This window comes from Sciurus vulgaris (genome assembly GCF_902686455.1).
Source record: "Sciurus vulgaris genome assembly, chromosome: 1".
NCBI lineage: Eukaryota > Metazoa > Chordata > Mammalia > Rodentia > Sciuridae > Sciurus > Sciurus vulgaris.
This window is the reverse complement of record NC_136461.1, coordinates 15,326,471-15,346,869: the sequence shown is the minus strand read 5'-3', so window position 1 is coordinate 15,346,869 and position 20,399 is coordinate 15,326,471. Positions and strand designations below refer to the sequence as shown.

General features: G+C 37.0%; 1 protein-coding gene across 4 annotated transcripts in view; it reads right to left on the bottom strand.

The window, feature by feature from the left end:
- Positions 1–2,862: 2,862 nt before the first annotated feature.
- The window catches only part of CDC42 (cell division cycle 42), a 37,586-nt gene continuing 20,049 nt past the window's right edge, over positions 2,863–20,399 (bottom strand). For 3 of the 4 annotated variants that reach the window (XM_079127761.1, XM_079127762.1, XM_079127763.1), the window contains exons 2-6: positions 16,134–16,288; positions 12,913–12,985; positions 9,597–9,706; positions 9,280–9,477; positions 2,863–4,235 (exon numbers count right to left, since the gene is read on the bottom strand). In XM_079127761.1, coding sequence (XP_078983887.1) covers positions 4,146–4,235; positions 9,280–9,477; positions 9,597–9,706; positions 12,913–12,985; positions 16,134–16,238 — 576 coding nt within the window. In that variant the 5' untranslated portion in view covers positions 16,239–16,288 and the 3' untranslated portion in view covers positions 2,863–4,145. Of the gene's footprint in view, positions 4,236–5,549; positions 5,707–9,279; positions 9,478–9,596; positions 9,707–12,912; positions 12,986–16,133; positions 16,289–20,399 lie in introns of those variants that run through there. The other variant, XM_079127764.1, reaches the window with a different exon arrangement.

The window sequence follows — 20,399 nt, the reverse complement described above, 5'->3', positions numbered from 1 at the left end:
AATCCCCAGTACCGCAAAAGAAAAAAAAAAAAAGAAAGAAAGAAAAAGAAACCTATTTACTGAATTTACCAGAAGACTGCAGGAATACGTGAATGGCACTGACTTTAGGCTTGGCTATGTGACACCTCCTAGACAGCAGAATCTGAGACTGTCAATGTGCTTGACTTGGCCCGCCATGAGAGGGCCACTCGGGTGCCACAGCTCTCTGAAGACGTCTCCATAATGAGAAAAACGAGCGTTCAGCTAAGCTTGATTGGAATCCTGGAGGCAGGTCTGACTGACCCAGAAGTGAGGGGAAAAAAAAAAATAAGCGTTTACTGTAGTAAGCTCCTTCCACGATGATTAATAAGGCAGTAATGTGGTACCAGCCAATAAAATGGGGCTTTATAAAAAAGGTGGGGGAGGGAGGAAAGGTGCACTGAAGTGGAGCAAACTATGTTACATGCATTTATGGCTATGTCAAAATGAACCCCACTATTATGTACAACTATAATGTACCAATAAAAACGTTTTTAAATGTAAAAGAAAAAAAGAAAGAATAAAAACTATATTCAGATTTTGAAGTCTCTTTACTGTGGGTTTTCATTTCCTTTTTTTAAAGGTGGGAGCACTTTGGGAAAAAAGACTCTCAAGTAATACTTAGAAAATAACATGTTGGTGTGGTCTTCTGTTGTTCCATGTCATTAAATCACTATGCTCTGAAGCTGCATAAATACAGGGAAAGAATCAAGGAAAGCTAAAATAGCAGTGAATTAAAGACACTTTCCAGATCTAATTCATCAAGATACCCTAATCACAAAGAACCCAGCCCTTCCTTAAAGACAAGGAGCTGCTACTTCTAGGCGAGATGCTATCCCTTCCCTGTTATATAATAAACTCCTCATGTGGGTCAGCTGTATCCAGCAGGGACTAAGTTTCAACCTTTCTTGAGCAGGGCTGTTGTATACCATGTTTCTCAGCACCCAGAACACAAATAACCATTAATAACCTCAAAATGGGAGGAGGAAAAGGGGAAAATAATCCAAACTTTACAACAAAGAAATAGCACTATTATACCTATTCTGTAAATATAACAACTATAAGACACCAACCACTGATTTAATGTCAGCTCTTCAAAGCAAAAGGGGGCAGGGAGCACAATCTGAGATGTACACAAATTGGAGATATTCTGACTATACTATGAAAAAAGATCACTTCAGAATAAAGGAAACACTGCAATAGTTCCTCTCACACCACAATGCCTTCTTCCCTGGGAACACATCCCTCTACTGACAAAGTCCAGCTCGAAGGATACATCTTTAAACAAACTACAAGCCTACTTCTAAGATCTTCAGTAAAACACATTTTAAAACACCAGTGATATATTCATGTTGTATCAGACTAAATACTGCTTCAAGCTAAGTCTGCAATAATCCCATTCATAATAATCCTTATCCAATCTCTAAACCACACTCCCTGGGCAACATCACTTACCTACAAAGCCAAGATTATAAACAACATGTTGAGTCAAAGAGAAAACAATATTTAAATAGAAAACCATGCTCCTTCAGAAGTCAAATGAAAATATATTTATAAAGTCAATCCCTTTGACACCCTTGCTCTGACACATGCATTATTCATCAACACAACCATGAAACCTACCTACTTTATTCAACTCATTCTTTCTTAAAATCATGTACTAGGTCCAATACTATTTTCAGAGTCATATCTTAGGCCCAACACTGCCCTAAATTAGGGATGCAGTAAATATTAAGGACCTACAAGTAAGGAAACACATGTCTCTGCTCTCCAAGGTATCACAGCAAGATCCAGACACCTCTCCTTAGTATAATCAATAGGAATAAATATGGTACATTGGTTTAAATATGGTACACTGGAAAGTTTAGATGTGCCTCTTCCTAATCCCTTCCCAAGCAGCCCTGCTTAGTGCTAGCACAATATGGAATTGTGGGAATCATGGCAAACATGACTCCCTATACAGAACTATCAAACTGAGGGCTACACTCTTACCAACCTTAAGTGGATTAAGGTTCTAAGACTCTCATACAGATCTGTATAAAGCCTTTAGGGTAAACATGCCATTCTTGCCATCTAAAGAAAGTATTTCAGAAGACTAATATGTACTTGCCTGGCATGAGTAAGGCCCTGGGTTAATTCCTAACACTCAAAAAATGATGATAATAATAATAATAATAATCAATGACTCATATTCACAGCATAGAATCTAAAATAAAATCAGAGAGTCATTAGTTTAGGATAACGACCTAGGAGCACTGGGTCTCAAACGTGGCTATATTTTAGAAATATCTAAAAACTTTTTAAAGTTCTATTGCTCAAACTGCACTCTAATTAAGTTAGTAGTCAAATCTGAAAACAACAAATACAGACAACTTGGGGGAAACTGGCTGCTTTCCAACTAATCAATGAGATGTGCTAACATAGTCTTCCAACAACATAGCAGTGAGCTTCCTGAACAGTTCTGCCCTAAGAACTGATGCTTACCTATTTACTTTAAGGAAAGTAGTTTCTGGGCTGCCTGTCAAACGTAGGGGAAAAGGCATAAACCTGACTATATGGAGGAGAAAACACCTTAAACTGAATGCCAGTAAGGAAACAAAAATAATGAAGCTTTAAAATCTTACTTGAAAATTTGTTAGAATTTGGTGTTATGAAAGAATCAAGTTCCCACTTCTAAGTACCTGAAAAGTAAGAGGCGGAGGGAAAATAACCACCCTCAGGCTGGCTTGTGAAGGGCGTTCGCTTGTTTAATACATCTGAGAAGAATGCACATACAAAGAACTGAGACAGGAAAAAGCATTGGCTCAACACTAATGCATCTACAAGATTTAAGATTTGGGTAAGGTGGAAAGATTACCTAAACATTTTTAAAAACTGGAAACTGCAACCAAATAAGCTGGGGAAAAAAAAATCCCTATTAACACTTATGAAGAGTCTCCAAGACTCTTGCCATGATTTTCATTGGAGAATATAGGGGGCTGGGGGGCCTATCATATGTAAAACAGAAATAAGGGGATTTCCAACTGGTCAGTCCCCTTGTTGGTAAATGTTCTCCCACCCCATCCACCCCCAGCTTCTTAGTGAAGCAGGCCTACATCCTCCAACCTGAAAGGATGCCAATCATCCTGCAGGCATCTGTCTTCTAGCACCACCCCTCATAGTCCTTCCGCGTGCCAGGTCATCAGCTGGGCTCTAGGAACACCACACGCTGAGGTGCAAATCTATGCTAAGTATATAAGACAATGACTGACAGGGGAAAAAATTGTTTTTTTTTTTTAATTACAAACCAAATTCATTTGGTGTATTTCAAAAGGTGCAATACTTTTCTTCATTTATCAGTGAAAGAAGTTAGAAATGAACCCCGCCCCCCCCCCAAAAAACAAAAAAAACATCAGCAAATGGCAAACAAATTTCCTTGGAAGTCACAGTCACATATAGAGTGCATCCTAGAAAAAGAGGAGGGGCAAGACAGCTGCCACCCATTTTCATCAAATACTGGATCTACTCAAGGGTGGAGAGAAAAGGCAACTTTCAAAAAGGAGTATATTATTAAACGAGGCATTTACTATACTCCTTTCTAAGAGCACCAGGTGGGGAACACATTTTCTAAATGAGATCTAGGAAGTGGAATGTGGAATCAATTTCTCCTCCTCCTCTAAGGGCTATCCATCAGTTATGAATTTAAAAAAAAAAAAAAAAAAAAAAACTACTAAAAAACAAACCCCACACACACTCCCCCCCCCCAAAAAAAAGGGGGGGGGGACAAAAGTGTCCCAGATTATTCTCCAGGTTGGAACCAGGGAACAGCTTCAACGAATTAGTCTGTTACAAAGTCATCACAAGCATGCCTTGCTTTTAAACAACAACAACAACAAAAGTGTTTTTTGAAACAACAAAACAAAAACTAGTACTGATCACTTTCTGACAATACACAATTACTCAAAATTAACTAGTATGGCGAGGGGCATACCTATGGGCCTTGTCTCACACGAGTGCATGTGGGTAGGTGCAGGGCATTTGTCATTATTGCAGAAACGAATTTTAATTTTTAATCTTTAGTTTGATTTAAACATTGCTCTTAGTAGGATGCCGACACCAGCTGTGCAGAAAGGAGTCTGGAGAGGTGTTCATAGCAGCACACACCTGCGGCTCTTCTTCGGTTCTGGAGGTTCCAGGGCAGCCAATATTGCTTCATCAAACACATTCTTTAGGCCTTTCTGAAAAGGGGTAGAAAGAAGAAATCGGCAGTCTGATTTTCAGCATAACAGAGTTGGAGTTCAAGTTTTAAAACAGTCAAACCCTCAAGAGTGGGCAAATGAAGAAACATTAAGAACAACCCTGAATATCAACATCATAATCTCACTTCCTCCAGTTCTGCCCAGGCGGGCACTGGAAGGGTTCAGCAATGCCAGAGCAGAGGAACAGATATTCACGTGTGAGACAGTGGTCCCTTCGTAAAGGTCTTTACAGACCAATGTATGTCACAAAAAAGCAAACAAGCACATTTGCTCATTCAATCTGAGTTTTGTTAACGTGCTGACACACTTTACATAGAAACAGGGAAGCAGCTCTGCATTCAAATCAAACAGCTGGATGTGAAAAAGGACTGAAAGGACACCCAGGCAGTGGCATCCTTACTGTATGGAAGGCACAGGCAAAGACAGTATCGTTATGGCAGCTGCGTAGATATTCACTTTGAACTCCCTTTATCCCACCAGTTCGAGCCAAGGGGATTCAAGGAAGCAAAGAGATAGGTACCTGATACCTCTGTAGTTACAGCCAGTCAATGCAACAGGAATAAAGCTTCATCAGCCATTTATACAAACAATTGTATATTTTTAATTTCAAAATTTAAAGGTAACCACAATTGTATGTTTCCCTCACAACAATAAAATCAGAAGCAAGAAAATATAAAGGTGGTAGCTTTACATCTCAATGGTAACAAACCTTAAGTCAACTATTAAAATGGATGCTATTCTTAAAAGATAATGTAACAAATGAACTCATAAAGCAATAGCAAATACATGGATATCTTCCCCACCCCACACTGACAAATACTCCACTACAGCACAGACAGCCAAAGCAATAGCAACACAAAGTTTCACTGCACAAAGGAAAACCAGAGAAGAATCCTCCCTTCCCCATTACACTCAACTAGCAAGTCACCCTTTTTCCATAAATTTCATCATGCAATTACAATTAACAATTGATCATAAGAGAAAAATGATGTTTGTGTTGCTTTCTCCATCTAGAGCTAAGATCTAGAGGTGTTAAAAACTCTTATTTTCTCCAAGAGGACATTCTTAATGCCAGACCACATTCCCTTTTGCAATAGTAATTTCAAACCAAAAAGCTCTGAGCATCAGGCAACTCAAGCAGCAGAAAGTTAAACAAGTCCAACTTGACTACTAATCACAAAAAATATTCTATTAAGATATTGCATTCTTGATCAAAAACTAATACAGAGATTGCTCTAAGGTGTTGAGTAAAAAGACGCAGAGGCTTTCAAACAGGATGATTTTATTCCTTTGTTTTTAAATGAATTTTCTACAGTAGTGGGACAGGAAGCAGCAGCAAAGAGGGGAAGGAGAAAACAGTTTAGAATATACAGCACTTCCTTTTGGGTTGAGTTTCCGGAGGCTCGAGGGCAGCTAGGATAGCCTCATCAAACACATTCTTCAGACCTCTCTACAAGACAGAGGGGAGGAGAGAGAATAGCAGCCAGGTTAGAGGATTAGAAAGACTAGCAGATACAATAGCAGTCTGGATTAAATGAGCTGAATTCACAGAAGCAATGTGCTTTAAGAAAAATAAACGCCAGAATGCTAGAACCTGAACTCAGTATTAGGAGAGTAGATACTGAACAGAAGCTTCACCTCATAAAAAGGTTAACTGAGCAAGAAAACAATTTTTATGAAAATGCACTATGTTGTAATCTCATATTACAACATTTTAATGAAAATAATGCCAGGGAAGAAAAGTGGATATGTAAACACAAGATATTTGTGTTGGAAAATTAAGCCTCATAAAATTCCCTAGAATTTCTATTGGTAAGAATAGCACACATACTTTGGAAATAAATCCATTACAATTTCAGGCTTATGTGAATTCAGTCCCTGAATAACTGAAGGACACAAATAGCGACTAACAGGCATGCTACATGTTTCTAGGTTCAGCGACATCTAGATGGAATTAATCAAAATTTCAGAGTAAATCAGTTTCTTGGAACAAAAAAGTTAATTTAGGAGTGTCTGCTATGCAACAGTAGCAACTGGGAGGAGTTTTAATGGACTCTAGAAACAGCATACACTTCAGTTATTCAGCCAATGTTATTAAAGCAAGTAACCACCACCCAAGTCATAAGAAAACAAAGAATGGGGTCCTAGAATGAGTTTCAGCAAGCAGTCAGTGCTTTAAGATGTCTGCATGGGTTTTGGGGCATAAAGCATGGAGTGAAGACAAAGAATATTCTCAGATCTACAGCAATTAAGATGTAGAAATACACTTACACCTCAGCCAGAAACTCCAACATGACAGTGTGATTCAGTAGAAGTGGTACCTTGGGCCCAGGTCTACAGATTCATCTAAACTCACCTAAATCTGAAGCCACAAGTTTACCACCCAAAGCAGTTTCACATGCCCTGTAGGTCAATTTGATCCCAAGTAAAAATGTCCCAGAAGTCCCAGAACACAGCTCCATTTCCTCACACCCTTACCCCACACAATGGTCTCAGAGGAATGGTGCTCATACATTCCATTTAAAAAAAAAAAAAGCAAGGGAGCAATCAGTATTTAAAAAGAGGGAGATTAAAAAGTTATCTTCTTTCTACATTATTTTCATAGAAGAAATACTATACAAAAGTTAAACGTTTCTCTGCAATTCTTTCTATACATCTAGAAACAAACTCTCATAATCAAATATTGTAGCTCAGTGATAGAGCACTTGCCTTGCAAATGTGAGGCACTGGATTCGATCCTCAGCATCACATAAAAATAAATAAAGGTATTGTGTCCATGTTCAACTAAAATCAAATTAAAAAAAAAAAAAAAGAGAGAAAGAAAGAAATGGGAGTGGAAAAGGAAATAAACTTTATAAGAAAAAAAAAGAGGGGTTGGGGTTGTGGCTCAGTGGTAGAGCGCCATGCACGAGGCCCTGGGTTCCAGACTCAGCACCACATAAAAATAAAATAAAGTATTATGTTCACCTACAACTGGAAAAAAAAAAAAAAAAAAAAGGGAGGAAGATCATAACAAACTAGGGTATAATCCATAACAAGAAGGGAATCCTTTCTTATTATGAACAAAGAATAAATACCCTATTGAAACCAAACTTATTGTGGCTTTACCCACTATCTGTTTATACAGAGTTTAGTTCTGGTGGTATCTGTACTCCTGGAAAGTGCTCATTCACATATACAACCACAGACCCCATTTTCATCTTCTCTTGCTTCAAGGTCTAACTTTAGAATCTGTTTTTTTTTAAAAAAAAAAAAAAAAAAAAAACAATGTACCGCCTATAACCTTCTAAACTTATTCTTGCAAAGGGATTTACTACATAAACCTGTTCACAATGTAAAAATCTTAAATGAAGCATCTGATTATCTAAAATAAGCTTCACCAGAGACCTAAAATTAGGTCCACATGGCCTATTGCCTCCATTTTCCCAAAAACAGCCCATATCTCGCAATGCAGAGCATGCAACAGATGCCCATGGTGTCCAGCTCCACGTGGATGGTCCACACACATCCCTCTCCTCTCCCATAATACATGCTGAGCCACTCTTCTGGGAAATGCAATGAGTTTTTTTTTTTTAAATCATAGTCTGTGTTATAGAGACATAAATTCTGAACACATAAATACTTGCTTTTACAATGGCCTTAAAGAGCCAGGGAAAACTGGGTTTAGGAAAATGTGTTCAAATCATCTGAGAGTAGGACTTGAAGTTATCCTGGGGAATATCCAGTTAAGCATAAAAGTATTATTGGGCAGGTACTGAGGACTGAACCCAATGATGCTTTACCACTGAGCTCTATTCCCAAATCTTTTCTTGAGGCAGGGTCTTATAAAGTTGCTGATGCTAGCCTCAAACTTGCAATCCTCCTGCCTCACCTTTCCCAGTCATTTGGGATTATGGGTAGGTGCCAACACACCCAGCATAAAAGTACGGTCTTTAAATACCCAACCAACCACAAAATTGGGAACTTATTAAATTATGCATTAGGTCCTATATACTAAATACCTAATGCAAATGTAATATACATAATTATATATGCCACTTACCCATACAATCAAGAATCCAATAGTGCTTTTTAAAAACTTAATAAAAATTACCTAAAAAGTATGACAATAAATTTAAGTGGGTTTAATACAATTATTAGTAACCTCTATTTTATTAGACATGTCTGCTCATTGTTCAAACTCCAAAACACCAGTACCAGTAGACCACAGAGCTCTGTGCTCATTATTTCCACAATTCTTTCCTTTGCCAGTAAAACACTCCAAGGAGGGAATCGGCAATAACACAAAGGCAAAGATGAATGAAGTGTACAAATTGGTTACAACTCTCTCACTCATTGCTCCCTATGCCCAGAGCCTGAGTTCCCATCAACTATTAGAGGAAATCCAAGCAACACTCAGAAACATTCAGAAGAGATCCACATGAGGAAGTAGTGCCTCTAAAAAGACAGGAATAGGGACACTATAAGAAATATGCTTGAGGACTAAGGCAGAAATGGCCAAGGTAGCCTCCTTTGACCTGAAGTCTCAAAATATTGTGACTAATTCTCTGCTCCAACTGAACTGCCCTAGAAACCATAAAGCAATTTTGTCAAATTTGGCCCAAAAAAAAAAAAAAAATCAGATATATTTAAATGAAAATTTAAACCTCTAAGGGAAAAAAAATCAGTTCTGTTCTCTCTTGTAAGTCTGCACTATTCTGGACCTCTCCTATACGCGCCCCCAACCCCCCAAGATAATTTTCCTGTAAGTTTTTTGCTTTGTTCTGTTTTTTAAAACACAACCTTGACCACTTTAAATCATCCAGTAAAACTACACATGGGAACCCACCAATACAAGAACTTTAGAGACTAATAATGTTCTCCATAAACAGAGGCCTCCAGCAAAACAACATTCAGTATATGAAGTCAGTCATATTCTGGAAAGCTTTGAGGACTATTGACCACTGTTAGAAATAACCTCTGCACCTCAATGCTGCAAGAAACTCTAAACCAAAAAGAAACATAGGTTTCCCAGAGCCCTTACCTGTGTGAGTGCAGAACACTCCACATACTTGACAGCCTTCAGGTCACGGGCCAGCTTTTCAGCAGTCTCTGGAGTGATAGGCTTCTGTTTGTTCTTGGCAAGTTTCTCAATAGTAGATGGGTCATCTCTGAGATCAATTTGGGTCCCCACAAGCAAGAAAGGAGTCTTTGGACAGTGGTGAGTTATCTCAGGCACCCACTAAAGAAAAGGTATTTTAAATAGACCTTTGTTAATCCAAAAGTCTCTAAAGCTTTTTATCACAGGTGAACACAAATTGTGAGGACTTTTTCCAGGAGAAGAGCATCTGACCAACTTACCTTTTCTTTCACATTTTCAAATGAGGACGGAGAGACCACTGAAAAACAGACTAGAAATACATCTGTTTGTGGATAACTCAGCGGTCGTAATCTGTCATAATCCTCTTGCCCTAAAAAGCAAAAAATTGGAGAGAATTCAGCAACTGAATCTTGGTGTTCTTCTGATGTTAAAATCATATGTCAGCCAACAGATTAAAGCACACAGTTTAACAGCACACTGATCGTTAGCCAGAAAGCAACTTATCTAATGAAAGTCTTTTTTTAAATTTTTTTTGTAGAATGGTTTAGTAATAAAATATTTGGGCAATATTCTCACTCAACTAATTCAATTACGTAAGTCAAGAATTCAGAACAGCAACAACTGTATTAATTACTTGCTTTTATTTCCAGTTTATAGTTTTCAATCTTTGTGTCCATTTGTAGTAGTAATTCAGCAATAATGTAATAACAATAAATTGTTGCTACAGATGTGGTTAAAAATCAATCCAAGTCATATCTGGCTAAGAAACAATCACAGTGAAACCACATGAGGGAACAAAAATCTCAAATTCTGCTGATAAAATCCATTGCCTCCCACAATTACCAAAGTAGGTCAAATGTTTAGTTAATGTGTACAAATAAGACCAGTATCTGAAACTGAGAAGACCTTGGGGGGAAAATGGCAATAATCAATGTATACTCAAAAAGAATAAAATACTTAAGAATTAACCAAAGAGATGAAAGATTTGTACAGCAAAAATTACAAAACTGCTGAAAGAAATTAAAGAAGATATAAATAAATGGAAACGTTCCACATTCATGGATTGGAAGACTTAATATTGTTTTAAGATATCAATGCTACCCAAAGGAACCTACAGATTCAATACAATCTCTATCAAAATTCCAAAGAATATTTTGGAAGAAATAGAAAAAAATTATATAGGGTAAAAGCTTCATACGATTGGATAATGCAATGATTTTTTAAATATATATAATAAGAAAGACACAGGAAACCAAAATGATAAGCAAACTGGACATCATGACAATTTAAAAATTTTATGCATCAAAAGACAACATCCAGGGACTGCGGATACAACTCAGTTGTTAAAGAGTGCTTGCCTCACATGCATAAGGCCCTGGGTTCAATTCCCAGAAAGAGAACATCCAGGTTGGGAGCAAAGTTCAGTTGTACATCCCCTGGGTTTAATCTCTAGCTTCAGGCAGGGTAGTGGCAGGGGAGGTCAGTATCAACAAAGTAAAAGGTCAATCCACAAAAATATTTTCAAATCAGGGCTGGGGATGTAGCTCAGTGGTTAAGCATCCCTGGGTTCAATCCCTAGTACCAAAAAAAAATTTTAAAAGAATAATATTCGCAAATCACATATGTCTGATAAAGGATTAATATCCAGAATCTATAGACTAATCCCAAAATCAACAGAAAAACTCATTTCAAAAATAGGCAAAGGACTCTAACATTTTTCCAAAGATATGCAAAGTCAATGAATTAATGAAAAGATGCTCAGGATCACTAATCATTAGGGACTTGCAAGTCAAAACTATAAAAAAGTCAGATGTGGCAGCATGTTCCACAGTTTCAGCTACTTAGAAGGCTAAGATAGGAAGTTCACTTGAGCTCAGAAGTTCACAGCCAGGCTGGGCAACATAGCAAGGCCCATCTCAAAACAAACAAAAAAACCTACAAATATACTACCTTACAAACATTAGGATGGCTGTTATTTAAAAAAAAAAAAAAAAAAAAAAAAAAAACAGTATAGAAACTGAACACTTGCACATAGTGCAGGACATAAAATGGCACTGCACTGTGGAAAACAGGTTCCTCAAAAAACTAAAAATAGAATTACCACATGACCTAACCAAAAATACACCCAAAAGAATTGAAAGCAAGGTCTCAAGGAGGTACACACTTGTATTTATAGCAGCATTATTCACAAAAGCTAAAATATAGAAGAAGTTCATAGAACAAGTATTTGTAATAGCTTAAAATTGAAACCCAAACATCCACCAACTTATCAATGGTATACAAGTAGAATGGAAAACTATTCAGCAATAAAGAGAAATTACTGATACAACACGGATGGCTCTCACAAACATGCCAAGTGAAAGTAGTCGAAAACAAAACTACACATTATTTGATTCCAGATACATGAAATACTAAGAAGTAAACTATAGAAACCTAGGAGGAAGATGTGTGGTTGTCTGAGGCCAGGTCAAGGAAGGAAAAAACTGACTGCAAAAGGGCACAAGAAAACTTTTTAGGGTGATAAAAATGCTACATATCTTGTTTATGGTGAAAGCCATTAAAACTCAAACTGAACACTTAAGATGAATTAATTTTATTGCATTATACAGTAATAAAACTTTTTAAAGTGCTAATTAAAATGTAAAGGCTTACAAAAATGACCTTGGAAGTTTGGAAGCAAAATTTAATTTTCAATCACAAGTAGCCATAAACTGGCTTTTCTCTGCATACCAATTCCTCCAAGAGCACACAGAAACACAGAAAAGGTACTTCAGCTATCATGAGTCATTATGGGTCACTATTTCTCTATTTTCCAAGTTTCCTCTAATTTACCATTACTCTTATTATTTCTAAATCATTAAAATTTTCTCTAAACTTAACTGTTCACTGTATCTCTCCATTTCACCCTCCCAATTAAATCTGAACAGTTTCTCAAAATGGGCCATAAACATACTCCATGAGAGCTGACAGATAATGGCAGAATTAACTCATATAAAGGAGACAGTTTAGAATTCCTATAAATTGAAGGATACCTTTCTAAGATTTTTTTTTAGGTTGAGTTCTTAAGAGACTACAGAGAGAGAAGTCAGAAATTAAAACATGCAGCCACTGTTAAAAACAAATAGAAAATAATACTGTGTAGTAAGGTACATTCAAGGAAGCAGATAATTTGTTCTTAAAAACTTACAACCTTGGGCATGTTTAGGAAACTCTAGGCACTAAAAAATGGGAAGGAAGGGGCATAGTTAGACAACCAATAGGCATTTTTCCTCTGAATTCATTCCTTTAGTTTCTCCTCAACCACCAACATAGTCCCCAAATCTCTGCAAGATGTAGGCATCAGTTTTAATTCAATTAGAGCTTGTCTAATGTAGACTGCTCTATTTTATCTCCTACCACACCATCCATCCAGCGTACTATAAACTCCTATTAGTCATCCCAGGTCTGGGACTACTTTTTGGTCATTATGTTCAATCCTGCTAACTATTAACATAAGGTAAATGGTTTGCTATGTTAAATTTCCCAAAATGTCCAAAAAACCAGTAACTGTTATATTATAAAAGACAAAGTTTTCACCTGCAGTATCAAAAAGTCCAAGAGTATATGGCTCTCCACCAATCATAACTGTGACTGCATAGTTGTCAAAAACCTAAAAACAAAACAATACACCATTGTTAGTGTGTAAAGGGTCAAAATGGAATAGGACCATTCCTAAGGCAAAGTTTCCCTCCTAAGACTTAATCCTCCTTTAGACCATCTTCCTTATATAACCAACCTGCCAACCAAACCCTTAAATGAACTGAATGGTTCTAGGAAAAAGTGACTGGGATGGCTAGTCTACCCCAGCAGACTGGATAAAGAGCCACAAAAGGGCTGGAGTATCACAGGGGGAGTTCTCTGCCTATACAAAAGAATCCTATTCAAGTTGGAAACATTTAAGATAACAGTTCACTTCAAGTTTCAATCTGATTTCTAAGGAAGTATTTCTCCATAGAACATTTCCTTTTAAGCTAGAATTAAAATATCCTAGATTTTAATCTCCTAGATTTTTAACCTTTTTTCCTTTCAGGCTCCCAGAAGAGAAGAGCCTTGTTGCAAAATAAGCCCATGAGAGGGAAGTAAAGTACTCAAGGAAAGTGTCCAAGAAAAAGCTGACAGATTATTTATTGAGAATTTCATGAATGAAATTCATGCTGAGCTGGAAGTATAGGACAGTGACAGAGCACTTGCCAGCATGTGTAAAGCCCTGCATTTGATACCTGGGACCAGAAAATAAAAGTAAAAATTCACGTTATTGGGTACAAGCTACATGACTTAACATGTCTTCTTTGACTAGATGCTTTATTTGTAAACAGACCATAAAAGCTTTAACAAATTCAGTGTATACTAACACTGGTTGTACTAAGTTATTTGTGAAAATGGGAGGTAACTGTAAATGGGCAAAGACCTAATATTAATTCATGGATTCCTCTGAATTAGTTTACAATCAAAAAGCAATGTTCTGGGCTGGGGTTGTGGTCAGTGGTAGACCACTTGCCTAGTACATGTGAGGCAATAGGTTCAATCCTCACTATTTTTAAAAAGCAATACTTCCATATATAACTAATTTTATCAAAGTAAAATAAAACTATCCAAATTTTTAAATGATTTTAATTAACCTTTTGAAAAAAGAAAAGCAATGCTTGCCAAATGGGGAAAGCATGCCACATCTGAAGACCAGCCCTGCTTAACCTTTTAGCCCCCTGCTCAAATTTTCTCATTCAAGTTTTAATGGGTTATTCGGGAGCCTGTGTAGATGTAAAGGATGGAAGCAAGGACGGCAGGGAAATGGTAAAGAAGTCAGTTCTGGCTCAAGGGAAATGGAATGAATTGTGTTTCAGTTCTCAAACCACATAAGGTTATTTTCTTAAGTCACACTTAAGGAGAGACTCAAAAATAACCTTCAGCAACCTGATAATAATCTGCCTCAAACTAAAAAGTAAAAATTGCTGGGGATGTATGTAGCTCAGTGGTAGAGTACCCTGGGTTCAGTTCCCAGTATCCTCCCACCAAAAAAAATTTTTGAAGTCCTCATTTACTGACTACTCATATACAAAACTAGACTAAGGATCAGAAAAGTGTTGCACATGGTAGCATGCACCCAGAGTCCTGGCTTCTCTGGCAGCTAAGACAGAAGAATTACTCAAGCCCAAGAGTGCAAGAGAGGCCTGGGCAACACAGTGAAACCTGTCTCAAAAAAAAAAAAAAGGGGGTGGGGGAGAGATCATAAAAGCTTGTCAACCAGATTACTCGTAACTAGTGTTTGATTACTTAAGACTTCTAAGTCTCACCCCTAAGTCTAGCCTGAATTCCTCACCAATAGGAGATAAATAAGGTAATAGATGTATCTGATCCTTTCAGTTCTAAATTTCTATTATGTTATCTCAGTTCATAAGTGGACACAAATATGCAATTTATGCCAAATCCATTTTTAAAATAACTTAAACAGGTACTGTGGGTATATTACATATGCTTCACAGGTCTGTTTACCTAAATAGGCTCATTTAAAATTTCATTTTACTATTCCTCTCCCTACTTTATCCTTTTCTCAAAGATCCATATATACACATATAAAAACCCACAAGCCCACTTTTGATATAACACCAAATAATGAAAGTCTTCTAAAACAGACTCAGAAATGTTTACAAGTAAATAACTTTAAGAGACTAAGATACGAAAGTCCTGATGATTGTCCTCACTCTGAAACAAATTAATCTCCCCAAAGTCCTCTGCAACCTCAAAACATTGTCCCTTTATATTGTTTCCAAATGGACCATCTCACAAATGTGATTTCTGTATGTAATCAGATCTTCAAGTTCTCCCAGCCTCAAAGAAATTTCATCTTCTGTCTCCCTATCCCTGTGGCCCAGCCCAACTCAATCCCTTTACTGCCCTGGGACACTACTGATGAGTCTGTAATGTTTACTGCCTGCGTCTTTGAAGATTAACCTGACATACTCATACGCTTTCTTCCATTGCAGTTCTCAATACTAATCCACATTAACCATACACCACAGAACTCCTAAAATGGCACACTTAATGGACAGTTGCTGCCATGCCAAGACAACCCCAACTTCCCTCTAATGACTGAATGGATACATTTAACATCATTTTGCCACTGGGTTTCAGCAAACAACTTGAGGCTGACACTGGATCCCCAAGAGATATTTTCACAAGTGAGTGTCACTCTAGATATTTCTTTCACCTTACTATCCTCATTATTCCCATTTTCCCTCTATTCTCACAAGGAGTTAATTAAAAAAAAAAAAAAATTATGGGGGAAGACACCCAGAGGTTTCTGTATGTATTCTCATAACCAAACAGGTTTTCTCCAGAACTTCATTACTGCTAAGAAAACAGCTCCACGAGGTAAGTGACAATACTACCTTCTCTGAAGTCACTTGACTCCAAACAGCACCTCAAAAGACCTACAAGCACTGACTGATCATTGGCCAAGATATCCAGAAAAAGTTGCCTCATTCAAGAGGCAAGGCAGACTTCTCCACACAGACTACTCCTTGGCATCTTGTCTAGTGGAGTTTTGCCTCCCAGTACTTCTTGCAAACCCTGTGTCACCCCTTCTAGCTTTCCACTGATTTTCAACTGTTTAATTTTAAAGTGCATATAATTTACCCTTGAGAAGTTAAGATCTTTAAAAACAGGAAACAAAGACAACAGAAAACTTTCAGTACATAAAGAATTTTCTAAGGACATCAAGTTATAACATTTCACTAACAGACAGAGGTCTTTATACTTACAGTTGGTACATATTCGGATGGAAATTTGTTTGTTGTGTAGGATATCAGGAGGCATGTTTTACCAACAGCACCATCGCCCACAACAACGCACTTAATTGTCTGCATTGCGGAAATAGTTTTGTATCCACTTTAAATATTTCAAATTTAATGTTGACCTACAAAAGATTAAAGGTATTTTATTGATTTGTATGTATTTATACATGTATACTTTCCCTCAACTAGCAACAAATTTGTTCACAGAAGTAGCACAATTACTATGGCTGGATGACCCTAAAAAGAAAAATGGTGACTAGCTCAAAGTCACAATAACAAATGAGTCAATTTTTTATGTTTCTATCCCTGGTAGTTTCAACTACTTAAATGTTATTTTTTAAAAATCCAAAATGATAAAATAAGCAGTATTTTTTTTTTCTTAATAATGAAGGAGGAGAGGTTCTATCAGAATCAGAACCATGTAGTGTACTAGGAATTATTCTGTGAAACCTTTCCTTCAGTTGTATGTACACACATGTGCTGTGTATACTCCTATGCAAACCACACTGCCTCACAAAGACCACTGCTTTAAAAAACGGCCATCTACCCAGCCTTAGAACTACAGTCCCTTAGGCTAAACCAACAAACAGATCACCACCACTGTGATTCCTAGCCTCAGCAGCTATTGTAGCACCATGTCACATAATTATTAGTACGACATTCAGGGCATGAAGAGTCTAAAATTTGCATTTTTTATCATGTAAATGTCAGACTGCTCTAATCATACTGACTTAACAGAATTACTTCAGTTTCTTTTACTATACAGTCCTCACTCTAAGAAGCTATCCATCACAGATTTGCCAAAGATTTATTTTATTTCATCAATACTGACATTTTGTAACATTTATATCTCTAAAGTCAGAACATGTCTTTATTGAGGGTATCTTACAATCAATATCTGCCATTTCCCCCTCAAGCTTTGACATCTATGAAACTGGGATAAATGGAAATCTTAGATTCAATGACGTACTTTGGTTTCCTGGAAGAATTAAAAAAAAAAAAAAAAACACTGTACACACCTAGATTTCAAAATAAAAACCTATTTCAACTATAACCCTGAAGGAGTTACAATTTTTGACTAGAACTGCAACCCTATTAGATAAAAATAAAGACCCACCTACTTTGAGTTGGATGTCATAGCTATGTGTTCACATAGCTCCCTTTGCAATACATAATCATAATGACTTGCAAATTCCTATTACTATTTTTGTATATAGGTTTATATCACCTCACATATCATGTCTGAATATGACATAATGAATCCCACTATTAGAATATACCAATCAAAAAAATTTTAAAGATCCTGATTCCTAGCCTAAATCAGTAACTGGTTCAACTTAAAACTGTTCTCAAATAACAACAGTGATAACACAACCACTTATATAGCACTTACTAGGGGCCATGCATGCACTGTTCTAAGCACATCCCATATTCATACATTTCACCCTCCCAACATCCCTATGCAGTATCCTACAAGTAAGATAAGACTCAGTGAAGTAATCAGGCCAAGGTTACTCAGCCAATAAATAACAGAATTGGAATTTAAACCCAAGAAGTCTGGCTCTCAAGTCTGTGCTCTTAAACATCACACCATACTTCCTCTCCTGAAAAGTGACATTAATAAAAACAAATATGATCACTGCAAGTGGAGTGTGGCAATTACATGGCTATGAGAGTTGCCAGCAATGCAAAGAAGGTGGGAGAAATAAAGAGGAAGTAAAGGGGAGGGGTGTGGGGGTGGAAGAACAGTGGAATGAGATGGACATTATTACCCTCTATACATTTATAATTATACTACTGGTGTGACTCTGTACCATGTTCAGCCAGAGTAAGAAGTTGTGATCCATTTGTGTACAAAGTGTCAAAATGCATTCTACTGTCATGTATAACTAATTAGAACTTTTTTTTTAAGTTTGCTTTAAAAATAAAAAATAAAAAAGGACACTAGCTCAAGGTCACATAACTACTAAGTAGGAGAGCCAGATTTTGAATCCAGGTGGTCAGCTCTAGGGCCTTGTTAAGTTGGTTTATTTGTTTCAAGAATGTGAAAACCATGACTTGACATTATTCTTATTTATTAATATTCAGGTTAAATACTAATTAGACTTCAACCCTTTAGTTGTCTGAAAACTATGAATGCAAGGGAAAATAATGTAGTAAGTAAAACTCTTCAGTGAATGTTCACTAACCTGGTGAAATAAGGTCTGTTCATTTAAAGAAGAAAAAAAAAAAAAAAGAGTAAGAAGTAGGACTTAAGTTCACGTTCCATTTCTCACCCTACAGACAACTAGTTAATTGTTATTAGAAATGGTCAGACAAGAATAGAGAGTAAATAAGATACAGTATGATATTTCCCTTTCTATTGACCCACAAATCTTTCATTTCTTAGGCTTCCCAACCTGACAGCTCGGCAGTTTGTTAAAAACTAGTGTTATCTGTCATTAAGAGTCTAGGTTCTAGAATCAGACTGGCTCTACCATACTCTAAGCTATGGGAGCTTGGGTGTTTGTGTTGTTTGTTGTTTTATAATACTGCAGGATGTAAGAGGCAAGCATTTGACCACTGAGCTACATCCCCAGCCCTTTTTATTTTTTGAGACAGGGTCTCACTAAATTGCTAAGGCTGGCTTCAAACTTGCAATTCTCTTGCCTCAACCTCCTGAGTAGCTGGATCACAGGTGTGTACCACTGTGCCTAGCTTGCACAAGTTATTTAACTTTTCTGTGGTTTAGCTTTCCTGTCTATAAAAATGACAGCGGTACACACCATCTTCATAGGGTAAACTGAATACTTAATACATATAAATTTAAAACAGTGCCTGCATACAGTAAGAGCTTAGTAAATATTAGCTATTCGTATTGACTGAGTAAAGGCAACCACAACAAACTCCTTAAAAAGGAACACAATTTTTTTTTTTTTCTTTTTTTGGTACTAGGAATTGAACTCAGGGGCACTTAACCACTGAGCCACATCCCCAGTCGTTTTTTGTATTTTATTTAGAGACAGGGTCTCACTGAGTTGCTTAGGCCTTGCTAAATTGCTGGGGCTGGCTGTGAATCAGAAATCCTCCTGCCTTCGCCTCCCAAGCTGCTGGGATTACAGGCATGTGCCACTGCACCCTGCATAATTTCTTTTTATTTCCAGAATAATTATAGTACCCATAGTTCCTCTTTTTGTTATTATTTTTATGCCTTTATTTATTTTTATGTGGTGCTAAGGATCGAACCCGGTGCCTCACACATGCTAGGCAAGCGCTCTACCACTGAGCTACAACCCCAGCCCAATACGCATACTTCTTACCACAAATGTAGTGGAATTTCAAGTTATCTACCATTACAAAAAGGGTCATTTCAGAATCAAACTCTAATATAATTAGATTATTCTGCAAAGCCCCTAACAGGTATTAATTGTTATTTCATATATTAAAATGTCACCAGATGACCCACAAATTGTGGCCAGAAAAGACACTTTGGTTTTGCAATATATATAATGCCAGCTTCCACAACTTCAGAGGAAACTAGGCCAAATATGTTAGTATATCCCATGTTAACCTGTTACAATAAGGTCAAATCATTATAGCAGGAAAGAACCAATAACCATTGTGCTATCCAGAGTGGCTTGACTAGAACAGTTATTTTGCGACAATAATTAAACACTATACCTCTGTGATAATGATGTTCATTTGTACCATAACTTAGAACTCGGACTGGGCAATTTACAGTATAAAAAATACTTCTGCCAATCATAAAAGGAAAAACATTGTGAAAGAGCATGTATCTTCCACTTTCTTTGCCAGTATTTATTCCTCCATCAGACAGTCACACCAATACCCATATCTTCTAAGTTGCTAACATTTTGAGAGTCTAATCCCCCTTGAGAATCTCAAAGTTGAAGCCCAAGAAATTTTGTGGAGTCCATGTGCTATACAGACTTAAAAGGCTACGAACTCTCTGTATTCTCATTATTATTGATGAGCACCCAACTAAACTCCACAACCTAGGAAAAGGATTTGTATGGAGGAAGGGGAGGATTCCAGCAACAGATACCTTATGGTTCTCACACCCCAAGGTTCTCCAGGCACAAGGCACACAACATATAGTATATTGACAGATTTGAGATTAAGGACTTACTAACAAGTGCTTTGTGAAAATTTTATATTCTCCATTGATTATACCAGTTACAAAACTATGTTAAGTATTAATAGTATGGTCTCCCCAAATTGCCCAGACTGGTC